The sequence below is a fragment of the Aotus nancymaae genome, unplaced genomic scaffold (assembly GCF_030222135.1).
Source record: "Aotus nancymaae isolate 86718 unplaced genomic scaffold, 86718_ANA_hifiasm-v0.15.2.pri h1tg000010l, whole genome shotgun sequence".
Lineage (NCBI taxonomy): Eukaryota > Metazoa > Chordata > Mammalia > Primates > Aotidae > Aotus > Aotus nancymaae.
The window spans coordinates 64,674,747-64,702,187 of record NW_026988421.1 but is presented as its reverse complement, the minus strand read 5'-3'; the positions used below and the strand labels follow the sequence as shown (position 1 = coordinate 64,702,187).

At 41.5% G+C, this 27,441-nt stretch overlaps 2 protein-coding genes and 1 pseudogene across 6 annotated transcripts in view; 1 reads left to right on the top strand and 2 right to left on the bottom strand.

The window, feature by feature from the left end:
- On the top strand, nt 1-24,366 carry PLA2G12B (phospholipase A2 group XIIB). Of its 4 annotated transcripts, none has more exons than XM_012460252.2 (4): nt 1-345; nt 12,267-12,343; nt 13,658-13,823; nt 21,357-24,366. In XM_012460252.2, exons 1-4 carry the CDS (start codon nt 135-137, stop codon nt 21,476-21,478), a joined length of 576 nt encoding a protein of 191 aa, XP_012315675.1. In that variant the 5' UTR covers nt 1-134; the 3' UTR covers nt 21,479-24,366. The 4 variants fall into 4 exon arrangements, with proteins under 4 accessions (XP_012315675.1, XP_012315674.1, XP_012315673.1 ...); XM_012460251.2 differs by having other exon boundaries at nt 12,267-12,355; nt 21,360-24,366; XM_012460250.2 differs by having other exon boundaries at nt 12,267-12,355.
- On the bottom strand, nt 15,572-21,209 carry LOC105722577 (BRCA2 and CDKN1A-interacting protein-like; annotated as a pseudogene).
- The window catches only part of OIT3 (oncoprotein induced transcript 3), a 44,188-nt gene continuing 39,240 nt past the window's right edge, over nt 22,494-27,441 (bottom strand). For both annotated transcript variants that reach the window (XM_012460255.3, XM_012460254.3), the window contains one exon: nt 22,494-26,307. In XM_012460255.3, coding sequence (XP_012315678.2) covers nt 26,137-26,307 — 171 coding nt within the window. In that variant the 3' untranslated portion in view covers nt 22,494-26,136. The remainder of the gene's footprint in view (nt 26,308-27,441) is intronic.

The window sequence follows — 27,441 nt, the reverse complement described above, 5'->3', positions numbered from 1 at the left end:
GGAACAGACAGATTGAACGTTCCAGATAATCCCTTTCCCAGTCCTGCCTGACATCTGGGTAGGGGGTTTGTCCCCGGACTTCTGGGACACTGGCGGAGTTTGAGGAGAGAACCCAGTACCTACCTGGCTGCAGGATGGAGCTGGCCAGTGGCTTCTTGGTTTTGTGGCTCTGCCTGGGGGGTGGCCTGGCTCAGGGTGACACGAGCCCTGATGCAGAGGAGTCCTACTCAGACTGGGGCCTTCGGTACATCCGGGGAAGCTTTGAATCTGTCAATAGCTACTTCGATTCTTTTCTGGAGCTGCTGGGAGGGAAGAATGGAGTCTGTCAGTACAGGTGCCGATACGGTGAGTGTGCGGTTTCTCTTTCTGTAAAAACTCACTGGTGGACCCATGGGCAGCCCCAGAGAGGTCACGATCTGTCTTGCACTTTTCCCTGTTATCCACTTAGAGCTGCCAGATTTAGCAGATAAAAATGTAGGACACCCAGTGAAATGTAAAATCCAAATAAACAACAAAGAAGTCCTTAGTATAAGTATGTCCAGTGAAATATTTGGGATATACTTATCCTGACAAATTCTTCGTTGTTTCTCTCAAACTCACATTTCACTGAGCTTCCTGTATTGTATCTGGGAAACCTTCCCTGGGCCATTTTAATGAGTTTGTTGTGAGGCAGTTCTTAGAAGGGTGTCTGGGGTGGGGAGAAGGTATGTTGGTGTGAGAGTCTCTGCCAGGAGTTCCCAGGGATGAAAATTAAAGCTGAACATTCAGAGAAAAATCTGCCACGGGGCCAAACCACCTCCTCAGTTGTTCTGTGCTCAGCTTGGAAACAAATTCTCCCTTCCCCCACTGCAGTTCACACAGTCCTCCGAGCTCTCAGTCCCTAACTGGCATAAATTTGCCGGACTTTTCCAAGGAAGCTGTCTCTGCCTGCCGCCTCGGGCCGGCCGTGGAGAGGAAGGGTTCTTGGCTCACCAGGGATCCCAGGGGCTGTCCCTGGGGCTGGGCGCCAGATGTAGAATTGTGAGCTGGCCGGAGCACTTCCCCTGCCTTGCCTGGGTGGGACTGGGGGTACACAGGAGCTAAGATGCACACCTGGCTGCCGGCATGGAGTCGCTGGTGCCACTGCTTCCTTCATTGGGCACTGGAAATTAATGTCACGGGAGCGAAATGCGGAGGCCCGGGCCCTGAAGCTGGGTTGCACCGTGTAATTGCAAATGCGCATGAAAATGTTTTCCAAAGCATGCACAGTCTCAGGTAGCATTAGTTTTATGGTTTAATTTATCAAATATCTCATCATGGGATTAGAAATGAAAATGGTGAGCCAGTTTAGCCTAATAGGAAAACACATTTGAGAAACATTTTCTCCAAATACTCCGCAGAGAAAATGTCAGCTTTCAAAAGATGCACAAAAAAATTACATACTTCCCGGACTCACCCCAGAAGTCTCTCTATTCCTATTTATCTTTGAGTGGGGGAAATCGCTTACACTAAGGGTGATGAGGAGCTAATGGTTAATCGTTGCACCGGGACCCAAAGTTTTGCAGCACAGATGTTTTAACCACATAGGGATATGGTTTTTTTTTTATTTCGTTTTGTTTTTTCAAAAAAAAGGATGCTGCAGCTTCTTTGTGAAAGTTTCACAGAGAAAAATGCCTGCTCTGTTAGAACCTATCTGGCCCCAAAACCATGTATTTGTCCAAGGCAGTTAGAACAACGCAGAGGCCTCGCCACCGGATTGTGCTCCCCTGGTTTGCACGGATGGCGCGGGGAAGGGGTTGACTCCTTCAGACATTGGAATCAACACAGGCAACACGAGACTAATATCTGTGGTTCAGCAAATAGGTAACGGCAGGAATTTTTTATTAGGAAATCAAGACCCAAGCCCTCTTCTTCCTTCTCTAGCAAAACAGCATTAAAAGACTTCAGCACATTTTAGTTGTGGAGCCTCTGGCTGAGCAGGGTGGACGCCAGCAGCAACTGGTGGGGGATGGGAAGAGTAAATAGAAGAGGAAGGCAGATAACGCTTCTCACTTTGTGCAAAACAGCCTGCTGCTCAATGAGTGGCCTGAAAAACACTTAGAAAAATAGGGGGTTATGCCTCCTTACCTGGGAATCCAGTGGAGCCAAAAACCTGGAGGCTGTGCCCAAAAGAGTACAAAATATCTTCTCAGATTGATTGTGAATCAAGCAATCTCTTTTTTTTTTTTTTTTAAATAGAGACGGGGTTTCACCATATTGGCCAGGCTGGTCTTCAACTCCTGACCTTGTGATCCACCCGCCTTGGCCTCCCAAAGTGCTGGGATTACAGGCATGAGCCCCCATGCCAGGCCATCAAGCAATCTTTTGAACAAACAACACCTAATAGCAGCGTCTGCTCTTCTGTAGTTTGCTTTGTGACTGATCTCTCTTGCACAGTGCTTCTCTTTTAAGTGGTGGTTCTCAAACTCGCCTGTGAGTTGAAGCCCCTGGAGGGCTGATTTAAATAGATCTCTGGCCCCACCCCTGGTGTTTCTAATTAGTAGGAGTTTCTGGGTTTAAGGGCTCCTCCTGCCTCAGCCTCCTAGTTAGCATGGACTACAGGTGTGCACCACCATACCCAGAGAATTTTGTAACTTTTGTAGAGAAGGGAGTCTTACCATCTTGTCCAGGCTGGTCTCAAACTCCTGGGCTCAAGCAATCCTCCCAACTTGGCCTCCCAAAGTGCTGGGATTATAGGCGTGAGCCACCGCACCAGCCAGATTTTACCTTTGATAGGTACTAACTACAATTTAAAACAGCGGCTAACTTGACTACACTTCAGATCACCTGAGGGGCTTTAACAACACCTGACACCAAATCAATTAAATCAACATTTCTGTGGGTTGGCCCCAGACATCAGTTATTTTAACGTTTTTCCCAGGTAGTTGCAAAGCACAGCCAAGGTAAAGGAGTGGCATTCTATGAAGTCATTCTTAAAGAACTTAGGTCCACAGGTTATATTATTCAGGCAGATAAAACTGTGTCTGTATCCTGGTAGCCCATGAAAGCATGTCAACATTGTTTTCCATGCTTCTCATATCTAAAGTAATTTGGTTTCGTGCCAACACACAAAATCTGTACTTGTCAAACAAGTAGGCTATAAATATGACAAGATCCAGCCTGTGTCAATGGCATACCTAGCACAACTGTCATTAAGGAGTCTGTAGCAATGCAAACAACATGTTCTTGAGAATCTTTTCCAAAATATAGATACCCTTTTCCACCTCCAGAGATTCTGATGTAGTAGGTCTGTGGTAGGACCTTTTAATGGGGAGTCTTTGAACCAGACTTTGAGGAATAAGCATAATAATGGAAAAATCATGGATTTGAATTTAGGGGAAAATATCCCATTGCTGGTGACCTTGGGCATGTTATCTGACCCTCTCAACCTTAGTTTCCTCAAATATGTAAAAATAAGTTACTAATATCCACCTTGCAAGGCTGCTGTGAGAATTAAAAGATAGTATACATAAAGAATCAGTGGTATATAGAGAGCATGGTAGGCACCTAACAAGTTTTATAAATGTTGTGAGAAAGATGGTCTGGTGAACAGGCTAATTGCATTCAGATTCTTCCAGTTCTCTTTCAACATAAAATTAAAAATCCCAGAAATCCCAGTGGCTGGACAAAGCCTCTCAGCTTCTGGAAGAAGTCCCTCGAGGGCACAATGACCAAAGAGTTATCAGCTTTATGAAGGTCTCTGGAGCTGGGTCAACGGAGCAGAGTTTCTATAATGATACTGTCCACACTTTCACACTTTAATAAAAGATCCTCAAAATCAATTTCTTCTTGGATTTAGATCCAAGATTTAAAGTATATTAAAAGTTTCTTTAAATATCAGTCCATTGTAATTCCAGCACTTTGGGAGGCTGAGGTGGGAGGATCATTTGAGGTCAGGAGTTTGAGACCAGCCTGGCCAACATGGTGAAACCCTGTCTCTACTAAAAATATAAAAATTAGCTGCGTGTGGTGGCAGGTGCTGGTAATCCCAGCTACTTGGGAAGCTGAGGCAGGAGAATCACTTGAACCTGGGAGGCAGAGGTTGCAGTGAGCCAAGATGGTGCCTCTGCACCCCAACTTGGGTGACAGAGCAAGATTCTGTCTCAAAAATAAACAAAGAAAGAAAGAATCAGTCTATTTTTTTTTTTTTTTAAGATGGGGTTTCACCATGATGGCCAGGCTGGTTCTTGAACTCCTGACCTCAGGTGATCCACCCAGCTCGGCCTCCCAAAGTGCTAGGATTACAGGTGTGAGCCACTGCGCCCAGCCAATCAGTCTATTTTTTAAGAGAATTTTTATCTGAAGTTTTACAGCAAAATTTCATAAACCTGTGAGTTTGTATCTTTTTCCAGGGAAGTAACTCACAGACGTCATCAGATTCTCCAGGGGATCCAGAGCCCAAAAAAAGAAAACAGCCACTGGCTTAGAGGCAAACAGATTATTCTCTTTTTTGGGTGACTAAGTCTGCTGGGGACTTAGGGAGGAGGGGAGATGCTCCCAGGATGTGGGACTTTCAGTACTAACACAGGGACAGTACCAGGCAAACCAGGACAAGTCGATCGCCCTACTTCATGCCGTAACTTAATCTGTTTTAGAGACTGAAATACAGAGTTCTCTTCAGGAAAATTGTCCCTGTCCTGCTGTGTTCTGTCGACGTGTTAGTCATGTTGCATCTGAGTGTTTCTGGGAAGAGGGAGGATGTACCTTTCTTTCTTTTATTTTTTGGAAAGTTTTTTTTTTTTGAGACAGAGTCTCCCTCTGTCACCCAGGCTGGAGTGCAGTGGGGTGATCTCGGCTCACTGCAAACTTTGCCTTCCAGGTTCAAGTGATTCTCCTGCCTCAGCTCCCGCTAAGTAGCTGGGAGTACAGGCACGTGCCACCAGCTACTTTTTGTATTTTTAGTAGAGACGGGGTTTCCCTGTGTTGGCCAGGTTGGTCTCAAACTCATGACCTCAGGTGATCCCCCTGCTGGGCCTCCCAAAGTGCTGGGATTACAGGCATGAGCCACCGCTTCCGGCCTGGAAATTATTTTATTTTCTCATGTTTGAGATAGCTGGTTGGGGTTGTTGATGAAGCTATGCCTATAATAGTTTAGTAAATACTTTTATTATTCATTTGGTATCATTGTCTGTTCTTTATAACAAACACAACATTAATAGAAAAATCATATTACTGAGTGGAAAACTGTAAAACAAATGACAAAGACATAATATCATTACTACAAAAATATCATTCTTACAAACTGTGAAGACATAGGTGAAAGACCTAAAAGAAAAATGAGCAAAGAATGGAAATAGGCAATTGACAGAAAAGAAAAGGTAAATGGTCCGCATACAAATAACATGGTTGAATTCAGGGGTTTATAAATTAAAGTAACAATGAGATACCACGTTTAGCCAACAGAGTGGCAACATTTTTAAAAGAGTGATAAGAACTATTGCTGCCAGAGATAGGAAAAAAACACTCCTATGAATTCCTTTTGGAAATATAAATGTTACTCCATTTGTTAATGTTTATTTTTAAGTTCTGGGGTACATGTGCAGGATGTGCAGGTTGGTTACATAGGTAAATGTGTGCCACGGTGGTTTGCTGTGGGTGGACCTTTCAATAGAGTGGACTCACTCCCTGCTAGCACCTCCAGGGGAACCAGCTGGGTGGGGAGGATGGACACACGCTCCTGGGAAGTCAAAACTCTTGCCCTGGGTCACAAAGCCCTGGAAGTTTTTACTGCTCTTCCCAGTGACAAAACAGAGGGAAAAAAGGGTGGGCCCCGGAGGCCGTGTCCACGGCTGGCAGGTAGAGCTCTTCGCTTTCTTAGCTAACTCTTCTCAATCTCCCTCCAGTTTGTCTTTGAAGACTTTTATGGTATTTCACTTTATTCAGAAGCTTTTAAGTTTTATAAGATCAGATCTGTCAGTCTCTTTCTTTATGGCTTCTGAATTTTATGTCTTGATTAGAAAACCATCCTCACATCAAGATTAGAATAGTATTCTGCTATTTTTTCTGTGAAAGCTCCCATAGCTAAATCATAATTAATGAGTGTGGCTGTGTTCCAATAAAATTTTTTTATGAACACTAAGATTTGAATTTGAACGGGATCAGTTTGTCAGCGTCTCATTCCTGTTTAGCTTCAGTCAGGAAATAAAACATCTGCGGATATGATACATTATTAATGCCTAGACTTAAAACATCAACCATAAGCTACTCAAATGATAATTTGAGGATATGGTTTCCGTTCCTGTGTAGACTGAAACCATCACCTTTTATCTTAGAACTTATACTTCCAGCTTCATTTCTAAATAGAATTTCTGCAGTTAACATAAAACATTAAATAAAATAAAAATAACTAGGATTAGCTGCAGGCTGGAGAGGAATTCAGTTCCATTATCTTTCAAACTGGAATAGCAGAGTTTTTTGTTTTTTGTTTGTTTGTTTGTTTGTTTTGAGACGGAGTTTTGCTCTTGTTACCCAAGCTGGAGTGCAATGGCGCAATCTTGGCTCACCGCAACCTCCGCCTCCTGGGTTCAAGCAATTCTCCTGCCTCAGCCTCCCGAGTAGCTGGGACTACAGGCGCGCACCACCATGCCCAGCTAATTTTTGTATTTTTACTAGAGACGGGGTTTCACCTTGTTGACCAGGATGGTCTCTATCTCTTGACCTCGTGATCCACCCGCCTCGGCCTCCCAAAGTGCTGGGATTATAGGCGTGCGCCACCACGCCCAGCTGGAATAGCAGAGTTTTATCTTCTGTGAGTTATCAAGGGCAAAAAGGCAGAGGGTAACCCAAGAAACTGAACCAAGTCTGTGGCAAATGTCTTTGTCAGCAAAGTTATTAAAAAGATGTCGCATTATCTGGCTGGGTGAGGTGGCTCACGCCTGTGACCTCAGCACTTTGGGGGGCCAAGGAAGGCAGATCACTTGAAGTCAGGCATTCGAGACCAGCCTGGCCAACATGATGAAACCCTGTCTCTACTAAAAATACAGAAAATTAGCCGAGTGTGGTGGTGGGCCTCTATAATCCCAGCTACTCAGGAGGCTGAGGCAGGAGAATTGCTTGAACCCAGGAGGCAGAGTTGCAGTGAGCTGAGATACTGTCTTGAGTGTGGGGCCACTATGATGGGACTAGTGTCCTCGTAAGAAGGGAAAGAGGTTAGAGAAGACAAAGGCTGTCTACAAATCTGGAAGAAGGCCCTCACCAGACACGGAATGCACTGGCACCCTAATCTTGGAATTCCCAGGCTTTAGCACTGTGAGGAATAAATTTCTGTTGTGTAAGCCATCCAGTGTATGTTATTTTTGTTATAGCATCCAAACTGCCTGAGATGGGGAATGACTGCTGAATGGGCACAAGGTCTACCTTGGGAGTGATTAAAATGTTTTTGAACTAGATAAAGGTGATGGTTGTACCACATTGTGTATGTACTTAAGTGCACACTTTAAGATGGTTAATTTTATGTTATCCAAATTTCACTTCAATAAGAAAAAGAAGGCTGGGTGCGGTGGCTCACGCCTGTAAACCCAGCACTTTGAGAGGCTGAGGCGGGCGGACCACAAGGTCAGTAGTTCGAGACCAGCCTGACCAAAATGGTGAAACTCTATCTCTACTAAAAATACAAAAATTAGCTGGGCATGGTGGCATGTGCCTGTAATCCCAGCTATTTGGGAGACTGAGGCAGGAGAATTGCTTGAACCCGGGAGGCAGAGGTTTCAGTGAGCCAAGATTGCGCCACTGTACTCCAGCCTGGTGATAGAGCTGGGGGAAAAAAAAAAAAAAAAGAAGGCTGCATGCTGTGGCTCATGCCTATAATCTCAGCCCTTTGGGAGACCAAGATGAGTGGATAGCTTCAGTCCAGGAGTTCAAGACTAGCTTGGGCAACATAGCAAAAACCCATCTCTACAAAAAATACAAAAATTAGTCAGGTGTGGTGGCAACATTTGTAGTCCCAGCTACTAGGGAGGCTGAGATGCGAGGCTTGCTTAAGCCTGGGAGATCAAGGGTGCAGTGTGCCAAGATCACACCACTGCACTCCAGCCTGGGTGACAGAGTGAGACCTTGGCTCAAAAAATAAAATAAAGGAAAAAGAAAAGAAGCAGGCACAGTGGCTCATGCCTGTAATTGCAGCAGCTCAGTAGACTGAGGTGGGAGAGTTGCTTGAGCCCAGAAGTTAAACCAGACTGGGCAACATAGCAAGACCCTGTCTCTATAAAAAAATTTACAAGGTAGCCATGCATGGTGGCATGCACCTGCAGTCATAGCTACTTGGACAAAATGTGATATGTCTATACCATGGAAGATTTTTCTGGCAATAAAAAGAACTTACATACTGATACAGACTACAACATATATGAAACCAGAAAACATTTTGCTAATCGAAAGAAGCCAGACACAAAAGGCCACATGCTGTATGATGTAATTCATGTGGAAGAGTTGCCTAGGGCTGCGGTGGGGAGATGGGAGTGATGACTAAGGGGCATAGGGTTTCTTTTTTTTTTTTTTTTTGAGATGGAGCCTTTCTCTGTTGCCAGGCTGGAGTGCAGTGGCATGACCTCAGCTCACTGCAACATCCACCTCCTGGGTTCAAGCGATTCTCCTGCCTCAGCCTCCCAAGTAGTTGAGATTATAGGCATGTGCCACCATGTCTGGCTAATTTTTCTATTTTTAGCAGAGACATGGTTTCACTATGTTGGCCAGGATGATCTCAATCTCTTGATCTCGTGATCCACCCACTTTGGCCTCCCAAAGTGCTAGGATTACAGCTGTGAGCCACTGTGCTTGGCCAGGGTTTCTTTCTGAGATTATAATGTTCTAATATTAGATTATGGTATTGATCGCACAACTCTGTGGATATGCCAAAACCATTGAAACATACACATTAAATGAGTGAATGTAGATGATATATGAATTATAGTTCAATAAAGCTGTTACAGAAAAAAATATAACAAAAAGATTAAAATCATGATGGCAGGCTGAGCAAGGTGGCACATACCTGTAATCCTAGCACTTTGGGAGGCCAAGGCAAGTGGATCACTTGAGGTCAGGAATTTGAGACGAGCCTGGCCAACATGGTGAAAATCCGTCTCTACTAAAAATACAAAAAATTAGCCAGGTGTGGTGGGCGTGCCTGCAACCCCAGCTACTCAGGGGGCTGAGGCAGGAGAATTGCTTGAATCCGGAGGCGGAGATTGCAGTTAGCTGAGATCATGCTATTGCACTCCAGCTTGGGCAACAGAGCAAGATTCTGTTCCAAAAAATATATATATATAATGGCAACTGCAACAGTTATATATTTATATATATTAGTTATATATTATATTAACTATTAATTATATAACTGTTAATTATATATAATTATAAAAATATATAACTATTAGTTATATAATATATATATATAACTAATTATATATATATGTTAGTTATATATTGTTGAGCAACAAAGTACCTCGAAATTTAGCAGCTAACAATAGCAAAGATCATATCACACAGTTGCTGAGGGGCAGCAATCCTGGAGTGGCTTTGCTGGGCAATTCTGGCTCAGTTTCTCATAAGGTTGAGATCATGTTGCTAGCTGATGCTGCCATCTCTGGAGATTCAGCTGGGGCTGGAGGATCTCTTGCTAAACTCATGAGGCTATTGGCAGGAGGCTTTAGTTCTTTGACACATGGGTCTGTCCGTGGGACTGTTCATGACATAACTTCCCCTAGAATGAATGGTGAGAGAGAGGGAGCGTAAGAGAGCCCGAGACAGAAGTCATGTCTTTTAGAGCTTAATCTTAGGAGGAACACACCTCCGCTTCTGCAGTATTCTCTTGGTCACACAGACCATTCCTGGGACTATACACAGGAGATGAATGCCAGGAGGTGGGAATCACTGGAAGTCATCTTGGACCACAATCTTATAACCACATGTATCACAGCAACCAATACCCAAACTGTGGCACGAACTGCTTAGTGTCCCCTAACATCTATTCTTCCCCTTTTCTACAGTAACAAGCCCCTGCTTCTGCTTTTTAGCTGGGCTCACGGCTGCCCGTTTCATTTCCTAGCCCACCTTTGCAACCAGATTTTTGCCATTTGATTAAGGTGTGGCCAGAGGGAAGTATGAGTAAGTAACACATGTAACATTCTGGAGTGTGTTTACTGAAGAGAGGGGCTGGACCCTTCTAACTCCTCCCATCCTGCTGCAGGTAATATGGATGTGTTGGCTGAAGCGCCATCTTGGACCGTGAGAGCCAGGGCTACACTAGGGATGGGAGAGCAGAAAGCTAGAAGCAGCCTGGGTTCCAGAAAACTGCAGATTTACTATAGAGGTATGAGTCTCACCTCTGGATTTTTAAGAGATAGTCTATTTTGTTTAAGGATCTGAATAATATAGGTATATAGAAAGTATAATAAATATATGGAGAGAATGGCGGTGCTCTGTTGAATGACATACAGGAAGACCTCAGTAAATAGAGAACTATACCGTGTCCATATTTGGGAAGGCTGAGTATCCTAAGAAAGGCAGCTATCTCCAAATCTATACATTCGATGGATTTTTCAATCAAATTCCTGGCCATCTTTCTTGTAGACTTTACTAAGTTGATGCTACAAATTCAAAAAAATTGCAAAATTCTTTGTGAGAGTAAAGGTCCAAGAATAAACAAGAAATTTGCAGAATGTTATGAATTGGGGGGGGCTTAAGACATAAACTTAGTATCTAAAAATTAAAATAGAACGATGGGATGCAAAGTGGTTTCAACTGTGCCTGAACCTGCACTTGAACTGTCACATTTAATAAAAAAGAAAAAAACATTTATAGCAAATTTGGCAAATGTTAACATTTATTATGTTTGTGTATTTGGTACATGGCTGTTTGTTTCTCTGACTTTTCGACAGTTTTGAAATATTTCATAATACAAAATAATTAAAAATAAATACCTGGTAGAAGATTGAAGAAAGGAAAGAATGAAAAAGAAAGAAAGAGAGAAAGAGAAAGGAAAGAAGGAAGAAAGGAAGTATGGAAGGAAGGAAGGAAGGAGAGAGAAAGAACTGCCATCGCCTTACCCTAAGGATTAATTATTCTTTGTACATTTCCCCAGTCTTATGCTAGGTCTTGCATCTCCTAAAAAGAGGCAGATATGTGGTAAAGGAGCATGGGCTTTAGAGACGAACAGGAAATCTGACTTTATATCCTATTTTCCCCACTTCCTGTACAATGGTAGGCAAGTCATGCAACCTCTTAGCCCCATTTTCTTATCTGGATAATGGGATAAAATAACCACTGCAGATGACTGTCCTGAGGTCATCTCAGGTCAAGATTATCTTTACCTGTGAGCACTGCCATTGATACAACTGGTAAAGCTTCTCTCTACACATTTGAAAGTTCATAAAAACCAGAAATTCAAAGCTGTTGAGATCATTTCCACTTAGTTCTATGAAACAAATGCCTAAGATATCACATCAGGGTGATTTCTTTGCTCTTTGCTCAATAACGCTCTATGTTTCTGGAATCTTGCTTGAATTTCCTGCAAGTGAAGTGCTTTTGAGGCACTGCTACAATTCCAATTCCTTAAGTGTGCGATCCAGTTGCGTTCTGCTGCTTCTTTATGCGGTGTGCGGTCTTGCAGTGGTTCAGGAATGCGGAACCTTGAGTTTTAGTTGGGTTTTGCCATGGCCCTAATCGTCAAGATCATGCACTTAAGAAACACTAGAACCTTCAGTAAATAAATGCTTATTGGGTGCAATGGCTCATGCCTGTAATACCAGCACTTTGGGAGGCCAAGGGGGGTGGATCATTTGAGGTCTGGAGTTCAAGACCAGCCTGGCCAACATGGTGAAACTCTGTCTGTACTAAAAATACAAAAATTGGCTGGGCATGGTGGTGCATACCTGTAATCCCAGCTATTTGGGAGGCTGAGGCAGGAGAATTGCTTGAACCTGGGAGGCAAAGTTTGCAGTGAGCCAAGATTACAGCACTGCACTCCAGCCTGGGTGACAGAGAGAGACCCTGTCTCAAAACAAACAAAAAAAGTGCTCATGAAATGTTTTGAGATTAGGAGAAAAGGTCAAAGTGGTCTGAAAGTCATGATTCTTCTGTGACATCATCATCATCATCATCATCATCACCATCACCTGATTTGGATGCGAGGCACCATGACTTTTAAAGAAAAAGCGAAATAAGCTTTTAGAAAATTTTCATTTGACAAATGTTCCCAAATGCTCAACTTCTAAATATTTCTTCTTGCTTCTTTCCTTTCTTCTTCCTGCAAGGAAAGGCACCGATGCCCAGACCCGGCTACAAGCCCCAAGAGCCCAACGGCTGTAGTTCCTATTTCCTGGGTCTCAAGGTACCAGAAAGTGTATGTACTGCCAGCATTACCTTCTTGGTTGATTGGTTTTGACTGAGAGCAATCTTAGAGTTATCCCTGATGGAAGTGATTGTTTCTGGAAACAAGCTGAACTTACAATTAAGTATTTGAAATTGGATATGAGGGAAAGGAGAGAATTTTCAAAGAATATATCTGATTTCCTTTTCTCAGGGACAGCTGTCCCTTAGATAAGCCCTTGATAGTAGATCAGAACTTTGAAATCACCACTGAAAATGTCAGTTGAGACTTAGGGCATTATGACACAACTTAATTTGAGTTAGATATGACAGGTTTGACTTATTTAAATTAGTGGACCATTCCAGTGATGTGCTGGAGCCAGCTGGTGGTGGCCAGTAAGAGCTGATTGCTACATATTGTCATGACTTTTGCAAGCAGCTGACTTCGTGTTAGTAGTGCCAAACTGGCTACGTTTGGAGTGCTGACATCATGGAAATCTGCAAACACACACACACACACACACACACACACACACAAGCCGGGCTAATTTTTGTATTTTTAGTAGAGACAGGGTTTCACCATATTGGCCAGGCTGGTCTCGAACTCCTGACCTCAAGTGATCTGCCCACCTCGGCTTCCCAAAATGCTGGGATTACAGGCATGAGCCACTGCGCCCAGCCACATGTGGCATTTTATGAACTTAGTTACACAGTTTATGCTGCTACATTTACATTTGTTTATAGGATGCTCTCATATGTGTGCGAGAGATGTGCTTTGACTACAGTCCCCTTGTGGTCAGGAGCTGTGTGTTCTATACCCACTCTACTTTCCGACACATCCCGAGACACACACACACACACACCCTCAAAATAGTGTTGTCTGGGATGCTGGTGATCTCTTGAACTGAGGCTGAATTGTTCATACTTCTTAGCCGTAGAATCCTTTGCTCACACAAAATCTCACATGGAACTGTTAAGGGTTAATTAAATTTAGAAGGCCTGTGGCTCTGCTCTCTTGATTATCCTTCTGGTCTCTATTTTCATTACTGAAAGCTGACTCTGAACTTTAAAATTACTAACATCTAAAAAAAAAAAAAGAGATGAAAAATGGGCCAGAATCGCTTATTGAAATAATAACTAAGTAACAATAAAAAAACTTTGCATCCTGTGACTGTTGGTGTTTTACTGAGCCACTGGTGTTTCTGAATTAGTTGGGATATGCACTAGAAATGTGAGAACTGGCTCCTTAATAACCAGGTGGGCAAGGTTGCCCAAGGTCCGTAGTCTGGACGTGGCATTTCCTCCCCTTATTTTTCCTTCCTTCACTTTTCCCCAGATGGACTTGGGCATTCCAGCAATGACCAAGTGCTGCAACCAGCTGGATGTCTGTTATGACACTTGCGGCGCCAACAAATATCGCTGTGATGCAAAATTCCGATGGTGTCTCCACTCCATCTGCTCTGACCTTAAGCGGAGTCTGGGCTTTGTCTCCAACGTGGAAGGTAGGTATCTCAATGGCATGTACAGTGCGTAGGGAATTTGCTCCTGTTTTCACACCGAGATGTAGCCAGAACCCCTTGACTCAAAGAGATCATCAGAGCTCAGTAAACATTCTTTATGGAACACTGTGGCTGAGCAAGAAATGGTGAAAGGAAGATTCTGGGCACTCCTTCACTAAAGTTCTTGCTGTCCTGCCCATGAGCTGCTGGCAACACTCCTGAAGGTAAACGACTACACCAAAGCCTTCCCAGAAAAATAAAAATCTATCATTTAAGGCTGGAGAAAGAATTGCCCGACTGGCTTGGATTATCCATTCCACTGTTAAATAATTTTCCATATTAAGAATTATTCCTTATAGGACCACTTGGTTTCGTTTAGGCCTCTGTTTTTTGTTTTCAGTCAGAGTAGGAATTCAAAAAATCTTTTCTGTGTAAACGTCTCTATGTACTTGAGGATAATAATTTTATTTACAATTTTTTATTTTTTTATTTTTTTGAGACAGAATCTCACTCTGTTGCCCAGGCTAGAGTGACATGGTGTGATCTTGGCTCACTACAACCTCCGCTTCCCGGGTTCAAGCGATTCTTGTGCCTCAGCCTCCCATGTAGCTGGGATTACAGTCGTATGCCACCACGCCCCGCTGATTTTTGTATTTTTAGTACAGATGGGGGTCTTGCCATGTTGCCCAGGCTGGTCTCGAACTCCTGAACTCAAGCGATCCACCCACCTCAGCCTCCCAAAGTGCTGGGATTACAGGCATGAGCCACTGAGCCCAGCAAGGATAGTTATTTTAAACAACTGCTTTGCTACCTAGTTTCTAGCACTGATTCTATACTTTCTTTGTCCTAATTAGGAAAAGTTTTTACTCTCTCTGTTTCTGAAGCCAGGATATTGTATCCAGGTATGAATTAGCATTTTCTATTTTTAGCTGGTAAGAGTTGAAATGCAGGCTGATAAAGAGCTGGCTCCACACCACAGAGACTGTCTGCAGTAGAGAATCTTGGCTCTTTTCATAGATCAACGTCTAGAGTGCAGTCTGGAGGTGAAGGTGTGAGGGCTTGGAAATGTGAATAATTCAGTGTGCCCTTTGAAAGGGAGTATCATTCTATTCTATTTCTACAAAGGGTGAAAAACTACCCGCTGCTAATCTAGGGTCAGGTCAAGTTACTTCCTGCAAGCAATGTCCTATTGATTCTTTCTCCCAAATATCTCTTTCATATCCCACTTGCCTGGTGACTTCAAATTAACCCAGTCTCTGTGTCCCATCTAATTGATTGTCACCATTGGGACCAGATACGCCACACAAATCTGATCATCTCGACCCCCTATGTAAATCATTCAATAGATTCCTCCTCCTTACAGGTTAAATCCAAACTCTTCAGTATGCTGTACGTGGCCCTTTCTGATTCAGCCCTAGCCTACCTCTCCACCATCATCTTGGCCATTCCTGATCTCTCTCCTGACTCTTGCCTCAGTGGGCTCGGAACTGTCCCTTCGTAGATTCTACAAAAAGAGTATTTCCAACCTAGTGAATCAAAACTCAGGTTCCATTCTGTGAGATGAATCCACACATCACAAAGCACTTTCACAGATAGCTTGTTTCTAATTTTTTCACAGGATATTTGATTTTTCCTTACAGGCCTCAATGGTCTCAGAAATATCCCTTTGTAGATTCTACAGAAAGTGTGGTTCCAACCTGGTGAATCAAAACACAGGTTCCTTTCTGTGAAATGAATCCACACATCACAAAGCATTTTCACAGATAGTTTATTTCTAGTTTTTATCGTGGGATATTAGATTTTTTTTCTTACAGTCCTCGATGGGCTCAGAAACGTCACTTTGTAGATTCTACAAAAAGAGTGTTTCCAACCTGGTGAATCAAACTACTTGGGTTGATGGTCCATTCCTTTCTGCCCCTGTGTGAAACACCCTAATCATTCATTTTTTGTTGTTGAAACAGATTTATTAAGCTACAATTCACACACAATACAATTCAGCCATTTAAATGCTTTTAAATATGTTAACAAAGTTATGCAGTCAATCTCACAATCAATTTTAGAACATATTCATCACCCTGAGAAGGAACCCCAGCTCCATTAACAGCCTCTCCCCAAACTCCCCCTGCCCAGCTCGAGGAAATCACAAATCTACTTTCTACCTCTAGAACCGCCTATTCTGGACCTTTCATATAAACGAATCATACAATACATGGTCTTCTGTGACTGACTTATTTCACTAGGCAAGGTTTATCCATGTTGTAGAATGTATCAGTATTTCATTCCTTTTTATTGCTGAATAATATTCTATTGTATGGCTCTAACATAGTTTCTTTATCCATTCACCAACTGATGGACATTTGGGTTGTTTCTACATTTTGGCTATTATGAATATTACTGCTATGAACATTTATGCACAAATGTTGGTGGAAACATGTTTTCACTTCTTTCGGGTATGTATCTAGGAGAGGAATCGTTGGGCTAAATAGTAACTCTATGGTTTAAGCTTTTGAAGAGCTGCTAAACTGTTTTCCAAAGGGGCTGCACCATTTTGCATTCCCACCAGCAAATTGTGAAGGCTCAGGTTTTTCCACATCGTCACCAACATTTGTCATTATCTGTCTTTAATTATAGGCCCTACTGCATGTGAAGTTGTATCTCATTGTGGTTTTGATTTGCATTTCCGTGATAGTTATCAATGCTGAGCATCTCTTTATGTGCTTATTGGCCATTGCATATATACTTGGATGTCTATTAGGATCCTTTGTCCCTTTTAAAATTGTATTTGTCTTTTTATTATTGAGTTGCAAGAGTTCTTTATATATTCAAGTTATTTATCAGCTATATGATTAGCAAACATTTTCTCCCCCCTTTTTTTGTTTCTTTTCCCCCGCCTTCTTGATGGTATTATTTGTAGCACAGAAGTTTCAAATTTGAAATCCAATTTATCTATTTTTTAATTTATTCCTTTGTCATTTGTACTTTTGGTGTCATATGTAGTAATGCTTTGCCTAACTCAAGATCACAAAGATTTACTCATGTTTTCTTCTAAGAGTGTCATTGTTTGTAACGCTTACATTTAGGTCTGTGATTTATTTTGAATTAATATTTGTGTATGGTGTAAGAAAAAGGTCCAACTTCATCCTTTTCTATGTGGATATTCAGTTGTTCTGGCACCATTTGTTGAAAAGACTGTTCTTTCCTACATTATATTGTCTTTGCACCCTTGTCAAAAATCAATTGACCATAAAGATAAGGATTTATTCCTAGATGCTCAATTCTATTCCACTGATCTATGTCAGAACCACATTGTCTGTTATTGTTGTTATGCAGTAAATTTTGAAATCAAGATGTGTTCCTAAACTTCGTTCTTTTTTTGTCAAGACTATTTTGAATATTCTGAATCCCTCACATTTCCATATGAATTTTAGGAACAGATTGTCAATTTCTCCAAGAAATGGCAGCCAGAAATCTGACAGGGTTATTGTTGAATCTATAGATCAATTTGAGAATATTACTATCTTAACACATTGTATTTATATCAAATCTATTTATTATGTTTATATCAATTATATCAATTCCATTTATTTAGGTCTTCTTTAATTTATTTCAACAAGGTGTGTATAGTTTTCACAGTACAAGACTTGGACTTCTGTTAAATTTATTCCTAAGTATTTTAGTCTTTTTAATGCTAATAAAATATAATTGTATTTAAATTTTATTTTCAGATCATTTACTAATAATGTATAGAAATACATTTGATTTTTTTACATTGATCTTATATCCTACAACCTTGCTGAATTAACTCATTAGTTCTAATAGATTTTTCATGGGTTCCATAGGCTTTTCTATATATAAGATAATGCCATCTATCTGCATATCGTCTTCCTTTCCAATTTGGATTTAAACAATTTTTTTTCTCTTGCCTAATTGCCCTGGCTAGAGCTTCCAATACAACACCGAATAGAAGTGTTGTGAGTGGTTACTTCTGTCTTGTTCCTGATCTTAGAGTAAAAGCATTTAGTCTTTCACCATTGAGCATGACTGTTAGCTATGGCTGTCTCTAGATGGCCTTTATCAGGTTGTGGGAGCTATCCTCTTTTCCCAGTTTATTGAGTTTTTTCCTTTGTTTGTTTCTTTCTTTCTTTCTTTTTCTGAGACAGAGTTTTGCTTTGTCTCCCAGGCTGGAGTGCAGTAGTATGATCTTGGCTCACTGTAACCTCTGCCTCCTGGGTTTAAGCAATTCTCCTGCCTCAGTCTCCTGAGTAGCTGGATTACAGAAGCCCGCTACCACACCTGGCTAATTTTTGTATTTTTAGTAGACATAGGGTTTCACCATGTTGGCCAGGCTGGTCTTGAAATCCTGACATCAGGCGATCCACCAGCCTCAGCTTCCCAAAGTGCTGGGATTACAGGCATGAGCCACCATACATAGCCAAGTGTTTTCATCATGAAAAAGTGTTGGATGTTTTCTAATGTTTTTTCTGCATCTATTGAGATGATCATGTGGTATGTGTTCTATATTCTGTTGATGTAGTGTATTATATTAATTGATTTTAGTATGGTTTAGCATTCTTAGACTAAATCCCACTTAGTCATGATGTAAACCTTTTTTTTTTTAAATAAAAAATAGAAGTTTTTATTGAGTTCTTTAAATTACATGTTTTTCTTCTTCTTGGAAAAGTTTTTAAATCAACCATTCATAATTTGACCAAAATTTTAAAAAACTGATATTTTGTAAATGTGTCACAGCCACACGGGACAGAATCCTACTTTTTGTAGAGAACCTTACTCCGAATAAAGTTATGAGTTTTTCAGTAATTCTCCACTGAGTTTTCTGGTAATTTTACAAAAGCAAGCCCATCACTGTCCATTGGAAATGGATTAGACAGATAGATATTCTTTCAGTTTATCCATGATTTCGTTCATCCTGTCGCCTGGAATTAACATCACAGTTCGCAAAGGCTTCATTGGTATGTCATCAAAATACCATCTGCCACCCAGACAGGTGTCGCTCTCCTCCTGCACTGAGTAGTTGAACTTCAGAATTGCCTTCTCATAGAAAAATTCTTCCTCTGCATTTGCAAACATTAACTCATCTTTCTTTTGGTTGCTCCATTTCTTTTTGGAATTGTTTTTTCCTGCTTCCACAAATGTCTTACCAATCAGAAGGTAAAAGCAGCACTTCCCACACGGCTTGTTGGTTTTGTGTGCCTCCGCTACTTCTTTCTGAAGCTGCTGGTACATGGGCAGAGCGATCTGTGGAGGGACGTTAATGAATCTTTCACTTAGGAGAAGACCCACAGGCTTGGTGGTGTCATTTAAAAGTTGTCCAGCTGTTCAACCATGCTCTTTTCACAGTTCTTCTCACAGAAGGTTAGAATCAACTCTTTAATTTGTTCAGCACACTGGGTACCCTTTCTTTCAGTTAAATTCAAAAGGCTTATGAAACCAAAAATCTCATCTTCATGCACATCATCATCGCTGTCTTCTGAAACATCCGTTTGCTTAATCACACTCCCAATATGGTTCTGTTGAATTAAGAGATCTGTTAGCTCTGCAGTGTTCACAGGAGCCTTTAGAAAAAGCTGCTGCAATAATTTCTTAATTCCATCATAATCGTTATCTGATATGGAATAAGCTTCAAATTCGATATTCACTTCCTCGTCAACGACCTCGTCGTCTTCATCCTCTTCTTCGTCACTGTCCGATGTAAACCTTTTTATATGTTGCTGGATTCAGTTTACTAGTATTTCGTTGAGGATTTTGCATCTATAGTTATAAGTCTATAGTTTGTTATTTTTATGAAGTCTTTGGTTTTGGTATGAGAGTAATACTGACCTCATAAAATGAGTTGGGCAATGATCCCTTTTCTCCTAATTTTTAAAAAAAGTTTAGAAAGGATTTATATTAATTCTTTAAATGTTTGGTAAAATTCCCCAGTAAAGCCAAACAGAATTGGATTTCTTTGGGGAAGTTTTAAATTACTAAATCACAAGCTTGGGTTAGTCATTGTATTTATATACCCTAGCAACCTATTCATATTTTCTATTCTTCTTGAGTCAGTTTCAGCAGTTCATGTCTTTCTACAAATTTGTCCATTCCATCCAAGTTATCAACACTTTTTGGCATGTAGTTATTCATAGTATTTCCTTATAATTCTTTTTATTTCTGTAAGATTGTTAGTGATGTTTCTCTCTCATTCCTGAACTCGGTAATTTGAGTCCTCTCTTTTTTCTTGGTTAGTCTAGCTGAAAGTTTGTTAACATCTTTGATCTTTTCAATGAACCAACTTTGCAAATTGATATATTTCATTTTGCTTCCTGTTCTGAAGACTAAGGGTTATAATAGTTGCAAAGACCATAAAACTGCTCTAGGTCCAAGGTAGTAAATCAGAATTAATATCACAACTGGGTTGAATGGTAGAGATTAATGTTCCCTAATAGTCTCAAAGGATGCAAGTATTCAATTTTTTAAAAAAATAAAAAAAGTTAAAAAATTGATATATCATTTACATACCATAAAATTTACCCTTTAAAATTATACACTTCAGTGGTTTTTGTATATTCACAGAGTTGTGCAACCATCACCACAATTTAATTCCAGAACATTTTCATAGCCCCAAAAGAAACCCTGTAGCCATTAGCAGTCACTACTCATTACCTCCCCTACCCCACCCTAGCCCTAAACAACTACTATTTTACTCTATATGGATTGCCTATTCTGGAAATTTTATACAAATGGAATCATACAATATGTGGCCTTTTGTAACTGGCTTCTTTTGCTTAGCATAATGTTTTCAAAATTCATCCATGTTTTAGTATGCATCAGTACTTAATTTTCCTGACCATTCTTGAAGTTTAAACTTATATATCTTACTTCCTCTAAGATACCTCCCCTAATAACCCTTGCTGCAAAGGGATAGAGACCCTTTCTGTGGGCTCCCATACCACCTTGGGCTTACTTTCATCATGAGGTAGTGTAGCTACCTGTTTACCTGTCCACCTCTTTATCCGAACTGCAGAGTCCTTGAATTGAGGATGATGTCTTTTGTCTCCATATCGTTGGCTCCCAAGACAGTGGCTAACCAACATATCCAACACATGCAAATGTATTTCCATCAGTGAACGGTTGTTCATCCAATACTTGAACAGGGAAAGCTATAGGCAAGATGGGGCGTGTTCCGGGTGGTATGGCCACAGACAGGAAAGCTATGGAAAACAAGATATGTCATGTGAGGGAGTCCTCTGCAAAAAATATTCTCCATGGAGTAAGCATGGGGGTGTAGGAGTGCTGATTGCTCACCACTGTTTTGAGCAGGGACCCACAAGCGAGGGCACCTCCAGGTGTCTTCTGCTTTATTGGATTGAGTGAGAGCTTTTCTGAAAACATTCTCTGAAATGTATGCTCTTCCTTCGAATTCTATATTTGGATTACCGTCTCTGCTTTCCTCTGGGTATCATGTCATCCCTGGAAATACAGTGCCTCTTGAAAATTATTCAATATTAACCTTTCTGTCCCTCTTCTATCTTTTTCAAGTAGCCTGTGATTCCCTGGTTGACACTGTGTTCAACACCGTGTGGACCTTGGGCTGCCGCCCCTTTATGAATAGTCAGCGGGCAGCTTGCATCTGCGCAGAGGAGGAGAAGGAAGAGTTATGAGGAAGAGATGATTCCTTCCTGGTTTTGAGTGACACCACAGCTGCCAGCCTTTGAGATGTCAGTCTTCGAGTCACCGTGAGAGATGACTCATTCTTTCTTCCAACAGTTTGGACACCACAAAGCGGGAGAAAGGAAACATTTTTCTACAGCTGGAAAGTGAGTCTTTTCCTTTGAGGAAAATTGAAAAAAGACATGGAGTAGTTTGAAGGCTACTCTTCATTTAAGACTGCTCTCCCCAACCAACCAAGACACGTTTGCCTGGAAATTTAGTTCTTAGCTTAAAGACTAAAATGCAAGCAAATCCTGCAATTCCTGGACTTGATAATTATATTCATGAGTGAAACTGTGGGGAGTCCAACCATTTGGGAGGCAATGACTTTCCTCTGGCCTATGTTTCAGTTGCCAGTAAACATCTCACATTTAATAAAGTGTACTTTTTAGAAAATTTGGAAAGAGATGAATGAATTCCATTATCACCAATATGATTCCATTTCACTTAGAAGAGATCAAAACCCAACTTGGTAAGTTCCACCGATGACAACGGTTATTCCCACTGATGCTGAAGAGAGAAAAACAGGTGGGCAGGCTCAGAGGCTTACCTGATTAAGGCCAGTGGAGGAGAAGGTCAGGTGGAATTAGGTCTCTGAGGGTTTATTTTTCCCTCCGGTGACCTTCCCCTGTTGATATTCCTAGTTACTAAATGGTGTTAGAGTCAAGTTAAGATCTGAGATGTACTTGGTAAGAGTTAGTAATGGAGCTAGCTAGGAAAAGTCTCTGCAGCCTGTCAGGAGTGACAGACAAGTGGCCACTCCCTAACTTGCGGGTCTCAACCCTAACCATGGATTAGAATCACCTGAGGATCCTTTAGAACAAACCAATAAAGAATATCCAGTGGTAGTTTAGAAATGGTTTCCAGGTGATTCTGCTGCACAGAAGGGCTGCTGGTCACTAATTTAGAGTGGGAATTGGCTCACTAAGTCCCGTGGGCCAAACCTAGCCCAAACCCTTTTGAGTGTGTGTGTGTGTGTTTTGTTTGTTTGTTTGTTTTCTTGAGAGGGAGTCTCACTCTTGCCCAGGCTACGGTGCAGTGGCAAGATCTCAGCTCACTGTAACCTCCATCTCCTGGGTTCAAGCAATTCTTCTGCCTTAGCCTCCTGAGTAGCTGGGATTACAGGTGCCCACCACCACGCCAGCTGATTTTTGTATTTTAGTAGAGACGGGGTTTCACCACATTGGCCAGGCTGGTCTCGAACTTCTGACCTCAAATAATCCGACTGCCTCTGCCTCCCAAAGTGCTGGGATTACAGGTGTGAGCCACCACACCTAGCTCAAAGTCTGGTTTTGAATCCTTTTTTTGAATAACTGTGCTCACATTTGTTTACATATTCTCTGTGGCTGTCCTTGCACTATGACAGTAGAGTTGAGTGGCTGTGACAAAGACTGCAGGGCCCAGAAAGCCTAATATATTTACCAGTTGCCTTTTTACAGAAAAAAGTTGCTGACTTCTGATCTAAATCCTTTTCTCCTTTCCCTTACTTTTATTAACTTTATTGATTCTACTAAGAACTATTAATTGTAGCAACTTTTTTGGGTTTTGGGATTTGGGGATTTTTTTTTTGAGACAAGGTCTCACTCTGTCACCCAGGCTGGAGTGCAGTGGCACTGTCATGGCTCACTGCAGCCTCAACCTCCTGAGCTCAAGCAATCCTCCCACCTCAGCTCCCCCAAGTAGCTGGAACCACAGCTGCACACCACCAGGCCCAGCTAATTTAAAACAATTTTTTGTAGAGACGAGGTCTCACTATGTTGCCTAGGCTAGTCTTGAGCTCCTGGGCTCAAGGGATTCTCCTATCTTGGCCTCTGAAGTGCTGGAATTTCAGGCATGAGCCACTGTACCCATACTGTAGCAACTTTTAAAAACTAATAGCCTTAAACATAAGACCTAACACCATAAAAACCCTAGAAGAAAATCTAGGCAAAACCATTCAGGACATAGGCGTAGGCAAGGACTTCATGACCAAAACACCAAAAGCATTGGCAACAAAAGCCAAAATAGACAAATGGGACCTAATCAAACTCCACAGCTTCTGCACGGCAAAAGAAACAGTCATTAGAGTGAATCGGCAACCAACAGAATGGGAAAAAATTTTTGCAGTTTACCCATCTGACAAAGGGCTGATATCCAGAATTTACAAAGAACTAAAACCGATTTACAAGAAAAAAACAAACAAGCCCATTCAAAAGTGGGTGAAGGATATGAACAGATACTTTACAAAAGAAGACATACATGAGGCCAACAAACATATGAAAAAATGCTCATCATCACTGGTCATTAGAGAAATGCAAATCAAAACTACATTGAGATACCATCTCACACCAGTTAGAATGGTGATCATTAAAAAATCTGGAGACAGATGCTGGAGAGAATGTGGAGAAATAGGAACACTTTTACACTGTTGGTGGGAATGTAAATTAGTTCAACCATTGTGGAAGACAGTGTGGCGATTCCTCAAGGACCTAGAAATAGAAATTCCATTTGACCCAGCAATCCCATTACTGGGTATATATCCAAAGGATTATAAATTGTTCTACTATAAGGACACATGCACACGAATGTTCATTGCAGCACAGTTTACAGTAGCAAAGACCTGGAACCAACTCAAATGCCCATCGATGATAGACTGGACAGGAACAATGTGGCACATATATACCATGGAATATTATGCAGCCATCAAAAACGACGAGTTCCTGTCCTTTGTAGGGACATGGATGAACCTGGAAACCATCATTCTCAGCAAACTGACACAAGAATAGAAAATCAAACACCACATGTTCTCACTCATAGGTGAGTGATGAACAATGAGAACACATGGACACAGGGAGGGGAGCATCACACACTGGGGTCTGTTGGGGGGAAATAGGGGAGGGACAGCAGGGGGTGGGAAGTTGGGGAGAGATAGCATGGGGAGAAATGCCAGATATAGGTGAAGGGGAGGAAGGCAGCAAATCACACTGCCACATATGCACCTATATGCAACAATCTTGCATGTTCTTCCCATGTACCCCAAAACCTAAAATGCAATTAAAAAAAAACAAAACTAATAGGAGAAAAACTTTTCTGATCTTATGTAAAGGCCATAAAATTAATTGGCATATTAAGAAATTGGGGTTAACTGCAGATAAAATTTATCTTTGTGGTTTATATTTATTTCAATAAAACTTATTAAGTATCTACAAAACAGAGTATGGCAGAATTGTATACTTTTTTCTATTGTCTTAGCCTGAGGGCATAGAATACCAAATAACAGAGAATATGGTACCAAACTTTAATTCTGTTACAGCTCAGTCATTGAAACACTTAAATGCATATTGATGAATTTATTAATATTTATTAGGTGAAAATATTTCACTTAAGGCAATATATTAGAAGTATCAAAAGATGGCCGGGCACAGTGGTTCACACCTGTAATCCCAGGACTTTGGGAGGCCGAAGCAAGTGGATCACCTGAGGCCAAGAGTTTGAGACCAGCCTGTCCAGCATGGAGAAGCCCCATCTCTATTGAAAACACAAAAATTAGCTGGGTGTGGTGGTGCGTGCCTGTAATCTCAGCTACTCAGAAGGCTGAGGCAGTAGAATTGCTTGAACCTGGGAGGCAGAGGTTACGTGAGCTGAGATTGCGCCACTGCACTTCAGCCTGGGTGACAGAGCAAGACTCCATCTCAAAAACAAAAAAAGAAAAAAAAGAAAAAGAAAATAGTATGCAACAGAAAAACCAAATACTACTTTTAAAATTACATGTTGTTTTATTGATAAACTTCCAAGTCTCCTATAACTACTCTGTATTTGAACTGAAATTTCAAGATATAACTATTATTTACATATTTAAGGAGTCATTGGGTATTTAAGTAATAATTTCAGTTTAATTTTTCTAGGGTTTCTTTTTTTTTTCTTTTTCTTTTCTTTTCTTTTTTTTTTTCTTTTTCTTTTCTTTTCTTTCTTTTTTTTTTTTGAGACAGAGTTTTGCTCTTGTTGCCCAGGCTGGAGTACAGTGGCATGATCTCGGCTCATGGCAACCTCCACCTCCCAAGTTCAAGTGATTCTCCTGTCTCAGCCTCCCAAGTAGCTGGGATTACAGGTGCCCGCCACCACGCCCAGCTAATTTTTGTATTTTTAGTAGAGATAGGGTTTCATCATGTTGGCCAGGATGGTCTGGATCTCCTGACCTCATGATCCACCCGCTTTGGCCTCCCAAAGTGCTAGGATTACAGGCATGAGCCACTGCACCTGGCCTAATTTTTCTAGGGTTTCTACTTGAAATATTATACCCAACTTTTGATTTTATGGTCCGATTGCATCGTACACGAGGTATTTAACTGTAGGAAAGAAATGAGGGAAATAGGGTGAGTCTCTTTCTGGGTGGACTGTTGAGCTTTCAACCCTAGAAAGATGAAACCCCACCCAGGTCACATTGTTCAGCAGTGCTGTGGCCTGTGCCGACCCAATGGACCACCATCAGAGTGAGTTGAGTCTGAACTCACAGTATGAAGTTTGAACTTAGGTGCTGGCGGATGTTCTTGGAGGGCGTGGAGAGAAGCTCCAAAGAGCAGAGCCGCCCAACGCAGGGACGCAGGTGACCCAACACAGGTGTGGCCACAAACTAATCCTCCCAGTCGATGTGGATTGGGCCACCTGTTAGCGTCTGGCTCTGTAGACTGGCTGAGTCCTCTCCTCCTGCCCCACGACGCATACGCCGGTGGCAACCCTGGGCACAGCGGGAACGCTCATCCAGCACTCCACAGACAAGAACCCGGCAGTGCAGAAACACTTCCTGAAGAGACGATCACAATGGTTAATAAAAACAACTGCCGCCACTTGTGGGGCACTTACAAGGAGCCAGACACAATACAAAATGTTCCCAAACATTATCTCATTAATCTTACAGGAGCACTCGCAAGTAGAGGTTATCATCCCTATTTTACAGATGAGGAAACAGAGAGGTTAAGGAACTTGCCCAAATGTAAACATTTAGTAAAAATGTGGCAGAGCTGGCATTTAAGTCACATGAGTGATTTAAAAACCCCCATTCATAACTTCTGCATGGAGTTGGAACAGCAGAGACCTTTGTGAAGCAACATCTAATAACTTGAATGTCTTCCTTCTTCACATCAAGGTCTGGGGATAGCACTGGCTCCCGTGCACTTGTGCTATCAAATGACCAGTGGTTTCTGGAAGTGCCTTTCTGTAGGTAACTGCCTAAGCTTCCTGCCTGGTTGAGGGTGATCAGGATCAGCCATCATTGTTAGCAGTTGTTCTGTAACCCTGGTATAGCTGGAAAGGACTTGCATACACTTACAAGCAGTGTGGAAAAGAATGTTGGCCTCTTTGACTTCCTTTTGTTTAAATGTTTCAACAACTACACTCTAACAACAAAAAAAACTTCCACCTTATCTCACTACAACCTTTTCTATATAGCCTCTTATAACCTCTATCCATGTGTATATATATATTTTTAAATGTAATATATTTACTATGCCTGTATGTTGTCATGACAACAGTTTTTACATCTGCTTTTCCCATATTTATCATTTTAATAACTCTTAATATTGCATTAAATTGATATACTGTGGCCGTTAGCCCTGTTTGTTTGGGGCTTTTTCTTTTACCCCTTTATAACAATGCTCTACAAACACTTCCAACACACCTTGTCTGTTTTGGCTTAAAATTTTGTTGTTGTTGTTTTTAGAGACAGGTTCTCACTCTCTCACCCAGGCTGGAGTGTAGTGGCCCGATCATGGCTCACTGTAACATTGAACTCCTGGGCTCAAGTGACCTGCCTCAGCCTCCTGAGTAGCTAGGACTACAGGTGTATGCCATTATGCCCAGCTAATTTTAAAGTTTTCTGCAGAGAAGGAGTCTTGCTGTGTTGCCCAGGCTGGTCTCAAACTCCTGGCCTCAAACGATC

Excerpts from the sequence above, each read along its gene's own strand:
- PLA2G12B (XM_012460250.2), top strand. The coding sequence starts at position 135 with ATGGAGCTGGCCAGTGGCTTCTTGGTTTTGTGGCTCTGCCTGGGGGGT. Across the intron at positions 12,356-13,657 it reads GTCTCAAGGTACCAGAAAGT|ATGGACTTGGGCATTCCAGC; the intron begins GTATGTACTGCC and ends ACTTTTCCCCAG. Across the intron at positions 13,824-21,356 it reads CTTTGTCTCCAACGTGGAAG|TAGCCTGTGATTCCCTGGTT; the intron begins GTAGGTATCTCA and ends ATCTTTTTCAAG.